Source organism: Barbus barbus, assembly GCF_936440315.1.
Source record: "Barbus barbus genome assembly, chromosome: 2".
Classification (NCBI taxonomy): domain Eukaryota; kingdom Metazoa; phylum Chordata; class Actinopteri; order Cypriniformes; family Cyprinidae; genus Barbus; species Barbus barbus.
The window spans coordinates 23,910,948-23,923,109 of NC_136730.1; the positions used below are offsets into that span (position 1 = coordinate 23,910,948).

The 12,162-nt window shown below is 37.1% G+C and overlaps 1 protein-coding gene across 3 annotated transcripts in view; it reads right to left on the bottom strand.

Moving 5' to 3' along the window:
• ptprja (protein tyrosine phosphatase receptor type Ja) overlaps positions 1 to 12,162 on the bottom strand; it is a 29,149-nt gene that overhangs the window by 1,029 nt on the left and 15,958 nt on the right. The window contains exons 12-28 of one of the 3 annotated variants that reach the window (XR_013785645.1): positions 10,479 to 10,742; positions 9,876 to 10,136; positions 9,498 to 9,764; positions 7,137 to 7,391; positions 6,617 to 6,880; positions 6,387 to 6,530; positions 5,539 to 5,749; positions 5,209 to 5,327; positions 3,789 to 3,870; positions 3,520 to 3,567; positions 2,372 to 3,399; positions 1,955 to 2,045; positions 1,764 to 1,837; positions 1,550 to 1,684; positions 1,182 to 1,298; positions 364 to 524; positions 103 to 238 (exon numbers count right to left, since the gene is read on the bottom strand). Coding sequence is in view for 1 of the 3 variants with exons in the window: in XM_079444058.1 (XP_079300184.1) it covers positions 103 to 238; positions 364 to 524; positions 1,182 to 1,298; positions 1,550 to 1,684; positions 1,764 to 1,837; positions 1,955 to 2,045; positions 2,372 to 2,456; positions 3,508 to 3,567; positions 3,789 to 3,870; positions 5,209 to 5,327; positions 5,539 to 5,749; positions 6,387 to 6,530; positions 6,617 to 6,880; positions 7,137 to 7,391; positions 9,498 to 9,764; positions 9,876 to 10,136; positions 10,479 to 10,742 (2,726 nt within the window). In the remaining 2 variants the exon portion in view is untranslated. Of the gene's footprint in view, positions 1 to 102; positions 239 to 363; positions 525 to 1,181; positions 1,299 to 1,549; positions 1,685 to 1,763; positions 1,838 to 1,954; positions 2,046 to 2,371; positions 3,400 to 3,507; positions 3,568 to 3,788; positions 3,871 to 5,208; positions 5,328 to 5,538; positions 5,750 to 6,386; positions 6,531 to 6,616; positions 6,881 to 7,136; positions 7,392 to 9,497; positions 9,765 to 9,875; positions 10,137 to 10,478; positions 10,743 to 12,162 lie in introns of all 3 variants that reach the window. The other 2 variants (XR_013785646.1, XM_079444058.1) reach the window with 2 other exon arrangements.

Consider the following 12,162-nt stretch of genomic DNA (forward strand, 5'->3'; position numbering starts at 1 on the left):
GAATGTAAAGGCCTGCACTATTAGAGATTAAAATACCCATTATGGCTTACAAATCATAGGAGCATATATATATAGAAAAACTGAAACTGGTGATGAATGTACCTCTGTTTGAACCATGAGTGGTCTGTGCATGCGTAAATCGTGTATGATCCCATATACATCTACTACACCATCCCTCTCAATCTGAAAGATTAACCGATCAATGGCGATGAAGGTTCCCGTGCGGCCCACACCAGCACTGTAATATGAGAACAAAAAATGTGATGAAAATGACATTTTTCTTTGTGGGAGTATAATAATATAATGGTGTTGAGTGGACCTGTTTGTATATATTGAAGAAGAGTTCAGGAAATATTCAAGTACCTGCAGTGCACAAGTGTGGGTGAATGTCTTGAGTACTGGTCCATGTGTTCTCGGACCAGGTGTCTGAAGTTGATGAGAAGCTCAGTGGTCTCAGGAACTCCATGGTCTGGCCACGCAGTGAAATGGAAGTGACGAACTGATCGGGACTCTGCTGTTTTCACCTGTTATGGCAGGAATAATTTTTCCCTTGTTGACACTTTGCATGAGGCATTACGTTATAATCAAGACATATTACAAACATATTACCAAAAAGATAATTCTGACTTTCAAAACATTTTAACACTTGTATAATATATTATACATTATATGAAAAATGTTAATAATGTAGAATAATTTCCTAGCCTAAATAATGTGTGTATAAATAAATTGCATATATACAAAAAGTATGGGCACCAATGCAGTAGAAAAAAATAAAAACGTGGTGCAATTTCTAACAGTAGTATGTTCCTGTTTTTAGTCATGATTTAGTGTAAAAAAACTAAAAATGAACACTAGCTTTGTTTTCTTTTTATTTACTATACAATTTTAACAAAATCAATAAAGGCCTCTAACACTAGTTTGCTCTATTCTTTTTCTATTCTATCGGTTTTCTTTTTAGTTATTTAATTAAAAAAAACCTTGCTACATGTACTGCGTTAAGCTAACTGAGACTTGTTCTAGCACTTGCATCATTGCTCTTTTGTTGATTTTGATTGCTTCCATTGTCCTCATTTGTAAGTGGCTTTGGATAAAAACGTCTGCTAAATAACTAAATGTAAATGTAATATATGGGTTATTTAGTGCCATTTCAAATAACTGTAACATTAATATAGACTTACATTTTTCACTTCAAAGTCACGTAAAGTCCAGTCTTCTAATGGGATCTCAGAAATATTCATCACCGTCAGATTGTTAAAATGTTTTGTCTCTGCTGGCCAGTATTCTTCACATTTCACCTGAGGGACAAACGATTGTGGCAGCATTCATATAAGCTTATTATTAGTTCAATACCTGAGATGAGGTGTTACAAATTATCTCAAAATGCTGAATGAGGATATGAACATTGAATATGTAGTGGTCAAGTGATTTAGACTTTTAAAGCTTGATACGTAGCATAATCTGATAATAAAATTAACTAAAACATAAGGAATGAAGTCTCAGGTCAGGTCAGATCACAGAGAAAGTGAAGCATGGATGTATACTGTACCCGTCCTTGCTCATTGCATTTGGTGAGCATGACAATAGTGTGTACGTTTTTCTCCCAGATCAGTCTCCAGAAGTCATTGACAGTGCAGGGCAGTGGCCCTTGGGCTGCGATAAACTCCTTCTTTGAAGTGTAACCCTGGAAATGTCACTCAGTTAGTGTGACAATTGCGTAAAGAGCTAAATGTCATATTCTTTGTAGTTTTCCCCCTTCCTACCGGCATGTAGCTGGCATTGATGTAGTCATCAAATGGGCTGCTGAGCACAGAGAGCTTGGCACGAGATGAATCATCTGTCAAGAACACATGAATTATTATGATTGTGGGCTACGTGTCTAGAACAGAATGGAGGATACTCAGTGTTGTGTAACTTCACAAAGGGAAACACTTGTGAGTCCTGTGGTTCTTACATGGCAGCACATTGTTATAACGATTCTTGGCTTTGTTTTCAGGGGCCTGAGCAACAGTCTTCGGCTGATTTATTCCAACTGGCCTTAGATCCTATGAACACACACATACATTTATTTAAGCAGTCTCTCTTTTCTTTCTATTGATTTTATTACATTTACATCACAAATATTAAATATCTGTAATAAAGCGTCCGTGTCTGTGTAAATTATTCAAGAAGAGACGCAAGAGTATGTCACATATTTATGAATGAAGAGGAACACAACATAGTCAGAGCAAACAAATCAGACACTGCTACTACAGTTTTTGGAAACAATGGTGGCATATTGGTGGTATGGAATCTAGTTGCAATACTTGCACTACCAATTATTATTTAGAGTTGATTAGTAAATATACAGAGAAGCCAATGATATAATCACCTCAAATTCTTCAGCAAATCCACAAAAGGAATCAGCTCTTTGGCGCCTATAGTACGCCTCATAATCCTCCACCTTTATTGGATCACTCCTATGACACCATTAAATAACACATGATAAAAAATATATGTATTTTAATTATACAATACACCACATAACATTGTATTTATTAAATATTTAGTAGCATAATGCAAATAAAATTATATAAACATACACTTTACAGAAAAAGAGCAAGATTTTACAATAAGGTTATATTTAATGTTAATTTCACTAGTTAACCTGTACTAACAATGAGCAATACTTCTACAGCATTTAATAATCCAAGTTAATGTTAATCTAAGCATTTACCAATCAAAATTTGTATCTGTTAACATTAGTTGCTGCACTGCAGACTAACATGAACATGAAAAAGATAAGAAATGCTGTAAAAATATATTGTTTGGAAGTCGTGGCCTAATGGTTAGAGAGTCGGACTCGTAATCGAAAGGTTGCGGGTTCGAGTCTCCGGCCGGCAGGGATTGTAGGTGGGGGGAGTGAATGTACAGCGCTCTCTCCACCCTCAATACCACGACTGAGGTGCCCTTGAGCAAGGCACCAAACCCCCAATTGCTCCCCGGGCGCCGCAGCGTGGCTGCCCACTGCTCCGGGTGTATGTTTACGGTGTGTGTGTGTGTGTGTGTGTGCATTTGTTCACTACTCACTGCTGTGTGTGTGCACTTCGATGGGTTAAACGCAGAGCACCAATTTCGAGTATGGGTCACCATACTTGACAATACGTCACGACTTTACTTTACTTTACTTGTTCATTGTTAGTAACTGTTAGTTAATTTATTAGATAATGTAAAAAAATGAGACATTATTGTGTCTTTGTTCTGGGATTTCATTATTGCTACTATGAGACAATATTTCATGTTCTTTCCCATATCATAAATCATTTTTATTGAAGCCATGTAGTCATAATTTTCAGCCAAATCATAAACACTTATGACAATCTGTGTGGACAAACATGTATGATTACTTACACTTTGTTTCTGTAAAAAAACAAAAGAAGAAAAATATTAAAAGGTTACTTTTTATGGCTCAATATTTATTTATTCCATTGTTTGTTTCCAATGTGTATTATGCTGTTTTGAGGCGACCTGTATACTAACCTTAAAGAGTGGATAGGAACACTAGTAGAATCATCTTTTCTTTGCTTCCTGTGATATTGAGAGCACACATGTAATTATCTAGTTGCCACGTCTACAGAACTGAGGAACATTCTGTAAACAAGCAATACATATCTATACACACCTAAGTTAGATTAATAAATTGATAGAGATGTTAGTAAAATCTAACATCTCTATCACTAACTCTAAATCAAACAATGAAAACACTCCAAACATCAAGAATCATGTATCAAATCTATAAAACGTCTTACCCTCTACAAACCACAACCATGATGATGATTACAACAAGAAGAGCAGCAATGCCGGCTCCTGCAGCTGCTGCTCCAATTACCACTGAAAGATGGAGAAAGAATAAAGTTAACTCAAAAATCATTTATATAATTTATGTATACACTCTAGAAATGCAGATGGAAAGATTTCTATCTAAAACTGCTGGTGCTTGTGTATACATAAGTCAGATGAACTCATAAGAAATAACTCATTAGAAATAAGTAAAGGCATCCAAATGAAGAATTCTTGTTATAAAGTCAATAAAAAAACTAAACTAAATAAGAGAAAAAAAGTCTTGTTCTTAACAATACAAAATCTTCAATGCTAAACATAGGCAAAAGACCAAAAAAAGAACCTCAGCTGTAATCTCATCTAAATGTAAATTGCTCTGGATGAAAGTGTGCTTGTCAAACAGGCTTTTGGGTCATTCCGTGTCAACTCAACCAAAGGTCCCCGGTTCAAATTTTTGATTTTGCCAATATTTATTTTGAAGGAAGATAAACATGTATAGTGATGAAAGCCAAAATATTAAATGTCGTGGATTAATATTTACTGAGTAATCCACTATTTTGTAGAGGGGGTCAAAATGGTCATTTTTACCTGAGACTCAGAGCCAAATTACAGGGGGGTAAAAATGACTTCAGAAGATGGCAGCATTATAATGTTACTTTTACACAGAGATTGGTAGGTCTATTAGTAAAATCTGTTGAATTGAGCAATCTTGGTTGTATTATGTGCCAATGGTGACCATTCAAAAATGGGTAAAGAGGACTAAGTTTTTTCTCCAAAGTTCACATGCCTGTAACTCAAGAAATATAAAAGATATCTTGATGCCCTTTTAGATATTGAGTCTTATATGGTTCAGTTCCAGAGATAATGGAATTTCAATATGGCTCTAGGAGTAAATCGATAAACTGTACACATTTTCAGTGGTCAAAAACCAAATGTGGGTCACTTTGCAAAAATATGATAACTCATTTATTTTAAAGACGAATGTCTGAAGAACAAATAATGTTGATCCTAGAAATGTATTTTGTTTCCTTCTGTCAAAACAGCTGCATTGAACATAACTCAAGAGAACATAACTCAAATGTTTGTCTGAGTGCCATAAGTATTATTTTTCCAAAGTTTGTGTGGCTATAACTCAAGTAGTATTAAAGATAAAGATATCGCTATATAATTTTAGATTCTTGTCTTAATAAACTTTTCTTTTGGAAGGTGCTTTTTTTTTCTTTTCTTTTTTTCCAAGGCCCTGTATCATTCAGTCCCAGAGATATGGGGGCCTCGATGAGGCTGCCCATATTTAGACTGTTGAATAATATCCATTTTCAGTGGTAGAAAACCAAATGTTGGTCACTTTTGTATAAAATAAATATTGCGAGAAAGTGTCCCAGTCTTTACCTGGGTTCTCTGGCAGTGTGACGGGACTTTGGTAAAACTCAGACATGGAGTAGTATGAATTAGAAACATCCACTAAACTGTTCTTTATTTCCAGACGAGTGAAAGCAATGACAGCAAAACTGCAAGAAAGCCAAACACATAACAGCATAATGCAGAAGACAACAACCAATTCAGTAGTGCAGCTGATGGAGCTGTGAAAGGCAGTATTAGGAACAAAGAGCAGTAGTTCAGTTTAAGTTAGTGATGGAAATAACAATTACATTGTTATAATGGATTTTAATGCATGTAGCACTGAAGTTAATTCAAAGTTTGGGAAGTATATTGACTTACTTGTAAGTGACTTTCGCATTTAGTTCTCCATTTTTGTAACCTTGCCACATAGTTTCATCTCCAATGATGATTGTTTGTGTCTGTACATTTCTAGACCCTGTTTGACTCGGTTTCCTGACAACAGCCAGGAATGTGCTGCACCGCTTTGCTTTCCAGTCCTCGTAGGTTTTCAACAGGCATTGATCAAACTTCTTACTCTCGTCCAAGCAATCTGCAGGAGGCAAAACCAAACCAAAGATTTTACAATCCAAGTCTTTTTTTCTATAATGTATATTTGCATACGTTATTAACTTTAATGCCCCCATATTATATTATATATTGACAAGCAAAAAGTAACAACATATACATAAAATATACAGTATATAAAATGTATATTTCAAATAAATGCTGTTTTTAACTCATTCAAAATATATCACTTTCACACAAAAACAAATATTTATCATTGATAAAAAAAGCAACAAATCAGCCTATCAAAATGATTTCTAAAGGATCATGTGATACTAAAGACTTAAGTAATGTCTGCTTAAAATTTAGTTTCACCATCAAAGGAATAAATTACATTTTAAAATTTCAAATAGAACAGAACAGTATTTTTAAAATTGTACGTTTTTTTAACTGTATTTTTAAAATGCAGCTTTGGTGAGCATAAGAGACTTCTTTAAAAAAAAAAAAAACATTTTAAAAATCTAATCAACCCCAAACATTTTAACGGTACAGTAAATTAATATTTTTTTCCACTACCCAGTTATAAAAAGAGACTAATGGAGAGCCATTTTGCCGATTAAAATCTTACACATACAAATTAATGAATTCAGAGAACTTAAAAATCTGAGGTTTATTTGACATACCAAGGGTCTCGGAGTAGACAAGCACACCATAATAGAGCACAGGACCGTTTGAGTCATTAAAGATGTCCGACTGAAGATTCAACGTAAACTTGTTGTATTGTAGCTCAGATATACTCACTGCTGTTATTTTAGGTACAACAGGTTCTACAAACACACACACAAAAAAACAAGAAATATGTGATATGCACCCACATATAAACACAAAATACAAAAGTAGTAACTTTCCTTACTTGTGATCCCAGTCATACAGGTGATCGATTCCACAGTGCTATTCTTCCCACAACCAATTGTCCAGAGCATGACATTGTACAGAGTGTTGTACTTAAGTCCATTGAAGGTGTGGGTTAGATTGAAGGTCATTTGTGTGTCAGAGGAGTAATTCAGCTTCAATTCAAAGCCTTGGTATCTACCAGGAGGAGGGCTCCATGAGACGTTAAGCATTGGAGAGGTTAAATTAGGACCCATACAGTTCACATTCTTCACTGGAGCTGCATCTGCACACAGTAAAACACACCCAAGGAAATATTATTTGACCTTTATTTGAATTAAGACATTTAAAACAACATCTAATGAAAGAGTTTCATGATTATTGTATCAGCATTTTTAAAGTAGACATGTCTGTGTGAGCTGGAAAACTACACAATTACACAGCACAGGAAATAACAACTCAGCGCTGAAGGCTGCAAATGGCGTTTTTCATACAGTTCTGCTTTAAAACCATGTATAACAGTATATAGTGTTTGTACTAACCTGTGCATGCTTGCAGCCACACAGCTTCTCCTTCTGTGTTGTCAGAAGTGCTGCTCTGCACACTGATGTTATAGCGTGTTGAAGGCGTCAGACTGTGTATAGTCATGTTGTTATTTATAGTGGTTGTGTTTTTCTCTTTCTTCTCACTGTACTCTCTTACAACATATTTTGGGACCCCTTCCACTTTTTCCCAAATTACAGAAATGCTATTTATTGTTGTGTAATCAACTTGTAGGTTTTGGACAGGATCAGGCTCTGAAAACAGATAAAGAAGGATGAAGACTTTAGGAGGAGAGGAAACCCCATTCTCCATCCATCCCAACAGCATAAAACATCATAATTTTGGGTAATCCACTCATCTAAACTTTCCCAAGACCCTGTCCCTCAGGTAGTCATCTCATTAGATGCTTAAAAAGCGTTCGACAGGGTGGAGTGAAAATATTTATTCTCCGTGTTGGAAAGAATCGGCTTTGGAACACAATTTCTCTCACTGATTAAGTTATTATACTTTTCCCCTAAGGCATCGGTAATTACAAATAGAGTACGTTCAAAGTCTTTTCCTCTATCAAGGGGTACAAGACAAGGATGTCCTCTTAGCCCTTTACTTTTTACTTCCCTATCCATTGCCTTAAGATGCTCACAGCATTTTACGGGCATTAACAGTAGGGGCATACAACTTAGAGTGTCCTTATATGCCAATGATATGCTGTTGTACCTTTCAGATCCGATTATAGGTATTGCACAGGTAGTTAAGATATTGAACCAATTTGGAACTTTCTCAGGTTATAAGTTAAATTTTTCTAAAAGTGTTTGTTTTCCCAAAAATAATAAGGGCCTCCATATTTCGAATAAGGATATACCCTTTCAGCTGTCTGTATCAGGTTTGAAATATTTAGGGATAAATATTACAGAGGGATTCCCTAACCTTTATAAAGAGAACTTTGCTCCTTTAATTGACAAGTTAAAACTAGATCTCAAAAAATGGAACTTGTTGTTTCTCTCTCTTGCAGGAAGAATTGTGTAAAAATGAACATTTTATGAAGGTTCCTGTACTTGTTTCAGTGTATCCCAATCTTTCTACCTAAATCCATTTTTCAGAATTTAGACAGACTGATTTCATCATTTATATGGGGTGGAAAAACACCTAGGATTCGGAAGGAATTTCTCCAAAGACAAAAACTCTGGATGGATTAGCACTTCCTAATTTCAGATATTATTATTGGGCTGCAAATATTTCAAAATTACTTTATTGGCTTCAGATCCCCAAAGATGTCTGGTGTATTTCAGAGACGAATTCTTGTATTTCTTCATCCCTACCTGTTTTAGCTTTATCCAAATTGCCCCTTTGTATTTCATTGTATACTCAATGCCCAGTTGTAGCAAACACGCTCAAGATTTGGTTTCAATTTAGACAATGTTTTGGTTTCAAAGACTTCTCCATAACCAGCCCTATATGCAAGAATCACTTATTCCTTCCAGGTCAATTGGACTCAGTCTTTAGTCAATGGCAACAGTCGGGCCTTGTCAAATTCAGTGATCTTTTTATTGATGATGTTTTTGCCCCATTTTCAACTCTCTCTTCAAAATACAATCTGCCAAGATCACATTTGTTTAGATATTTTCAAGTTCGACATCTAATCCAAAATCATTGCCCCACATATCCCTCCACTCACAGGATTGGATGTCGTTTTAAATATTGCCTTACATTTTAAGGGAGTCATTTCTAACGTATATAACACATTAATGTCAATAAAATCTAGACAAAATTCATGCAGAATGGTCAAAGGATTTTGGGGTGGATATATCAAGAGGAAACCTGGAACAATGCATTATTTAGAGTGAATGGAACAACCTCCTGTACTCGTTTAGGTTTAATTCAGTTCAAGGTCCTCCATAGACTTTACTACAGTAAGGTTAAGACTTTCCAAGATATACACAAATGTAACTGACACATGTAAGCAATGTCACTCTGCTAAAGCAGATTTGGCTCATATGTTTTGGGCTTGCCCCAGACTGTTTGCTTACTGGACAGCTATATTTAAAATTTTGTCTGAGGCATATTGTAAAGATATTAGGCCTAGTTTTGAAATGGCTGTTTTTGGAGTACCTGAACAAGCTACAGTCATGTCCAAAAATTGTCAAGATGCTTTTGCTTTCGCGTGTCTTTTGGCTCGGAGAAGAATACTATTTTGAGATTGAGACATTTTGAGTCAAATTTGATCATTTTAAATGTGCCCTTGCTCAATATTGTTGGATTGATTTCTATTTAAAAAAATCTTTTAACCACAAAATGTGTATATCTTGGAATATTATTTCAATGTAACTGATCGATTCTATAATTTTTGAAAGTGCAGAACTTACTGGTGGTTACATGAATTCTGACAGAGTCACTCTGTAAACCCATCGGGCCTACAGTAGCTACAGAAACATTATAGGGTGTTCCAGATCGCATGCCGTCCAAAAGGAAAGTGTTATTAGGAGTGAGATATCGACTGGTTTTATAGCTGGACCAGTAGGTCAGGCTGTAGTTGAAGCTGCCAGCTGTCATGTTCTGAGCTTCATCCCATTGAATCAACAATGAATGATTGCTCTTCAACAAAATTTTAATCTCTCCAGGTCTGTTTGGATCTGCAACACAATTAGATCTATAAACACTACGGTCCACTATGGTACATGCTTTCTAAGTCATGATGTCCTAACACATGATTTCCTAACTATGGTTTGGAGTTGAATACTCACAAGTCGCCATTTTTACTAAAGGAGATGTTTCCCTGAAGGTTCCTTTGCCAGTCGTGAGTGTGACTGTGAAGACAGTTGCTGCTGTTAGTTGACTGAAGGTGTGATTGTGTTCAGTGCTGTTGAGAACTTTAGAGCTGCTCCATCCTTCACTGCTGATGTTCAGAATGTACATGTCCAGCCCACCAACAGGATGATCCCACGTCACCAAGAGTGAGTGATTAGAGCCTTGATTATCTAGTTTGGGAATCACTGTAGAGGGCTCTTTGGAGAAAAAAGAGAGCGAGACAAAGAAAGTAAAGTGGTCAAAGAGAGTATGTTTAAGTTCCAGTTCACTTTTAATGTCATCCAGCCCCGACATGGGAGAATTAAATTATGTTTCTCTCATAGGTCCAGGCAATAATTCATATAAAGGCATTAACAAGTCAATTTTTGATTACTGATAAGTATATTGTGTACAATTACAATAAATCAGACAAGAAGACAATAAACACAATATATAAGACATATATTGTAAGACACATTAGAAATACTCCGGTATTGTCTTCCCAAAGGCAGTGATACAAAAAGTGTATAAGAGGGGCGAGTATGTGTAGGAATACATACTTGTTAAGACAGAGTCATTCACTGGTTGTCCCAGTATGCCGCAGGCAAAACTATACACACTGAACTGACACAGGGTGCCAGGCTGCAAGTCTGCAACTGTGATGTTTTCATAGAAAGTCGACAAGTTCCGAATATTTTCTGTGCAGTTGGACACGAAAACTTGGTAGGAAAAGCCACTGTGGTACTGCTGAGGACGGGACCAGCTCAGCTTCACGGCAGAAACATTCAGAACATCAGGGTTTACAGAGGAAACCGGAAACGGCACTGGAAAACAAACATACAAATGACTGTAGAGCAGATGTGATAGCATGATACAGGTCCTTTTCAAAAAATTAGCATATTGTGATAAAGTTCATTATTTTCTGTAATGTACTGATAAACATTAGACTTTCATATATTTTAGATTCCTTACAACACAACTGAAGTAGTTCAAGCCTTTTATTGTTTTAATATTGATGATTTTGGCATACAGCTCACGAAAACCCAAAATTCCTATCTCAAAAAATTAGCATATTTCATCCGACCAATAAAAGAAAAGTGTTTTTAATACAAAAAAAGTCAACCTTCAAATAATTATGTTCAGTTATGCACGCAATACTTGGTCGGGAATCCTTTTGCAGAAATGACTGCTTCAATGCGGCGTGGCATGGAGGCAATCAGCCTGTGGCACTGCTGAGGTGTTATGGAGGCCCAGGATGCTTCGATAGCGGCCTTAAGCTCATCCAGAGTGTTGGGTCTTGCGTCTCTCAACTTTCTCTTCACAATATCCCACAGATTCTCTATGGGGTTCAGGTCAGGAGAGTTGGCAGGCCAATTGAGCACAGTAATACCATGGTCAGTAAACCATTTACCAGTGGTTTTGGCACTGTGAGCAGGTACCAGGTCGTGCTGAAAAATGAAATCTTCATCTCCATAAAGCTTTTCAGCAGATGGAAGCATGAAGTGCTCCAAAATCTCCTGATAGCTAGCTGCATTGACCCTGCCCTTGATAAAACACAGTGGACCAACACCAGCAGCTGACATGGCACCCCAGACCATCACTGACTGTGGGTACTTGACACTGGACTTCAGGCATTTTGGCATTTCCCTCTCCCCAGTCTTCCTCCAGACTCTGGCACCTTGATTTCCGAATGACATGCAAAATTTGCTTTCATCCGAAAAAAGTACTTTGGACCACTGAGCAACAGTCCAGTGCTGCTTCTCTGTAGCCCAGGTCGGGCGCTTCTGCCGCTGTTTCTGGTTCAAAAGTGGCTTGACCTGGGGAATGCGGCACCTGTAGCCCATTTCCTGCACACGCCTGTACACGGTGGCTCTGGATGTTTCTACTCCAGACTCAGTCCACTGCTTCCGCAGGTCCCCCAAGGTCTGGAATCGGTCCTTCTCCACAATCTTCCTCAGGGTCCGGTCACCTCTTCTCGTTGTGCTGCGTTTTCTGCCACACTTTTTCCTTCCCACAGACTTCCCACTGAGGTGCCTTGATACAGCACTCTGGGAACAGCCTATTCGTTCAGAAATTTCTTTCTGTGTCTTACCCTGTTGCTTGAGGGTGTCAATGATGGCCTTCTGGACAGCAGTCAGGTCGGCAGTCTTACCCATGATTGCGGTTTTGAGTAATGAACCAGGCTGGGAGTTTTTAAAAGCCTCAGGAATCTTTTGCAGGTGTTTAGAGTTAATTAGTTGATTC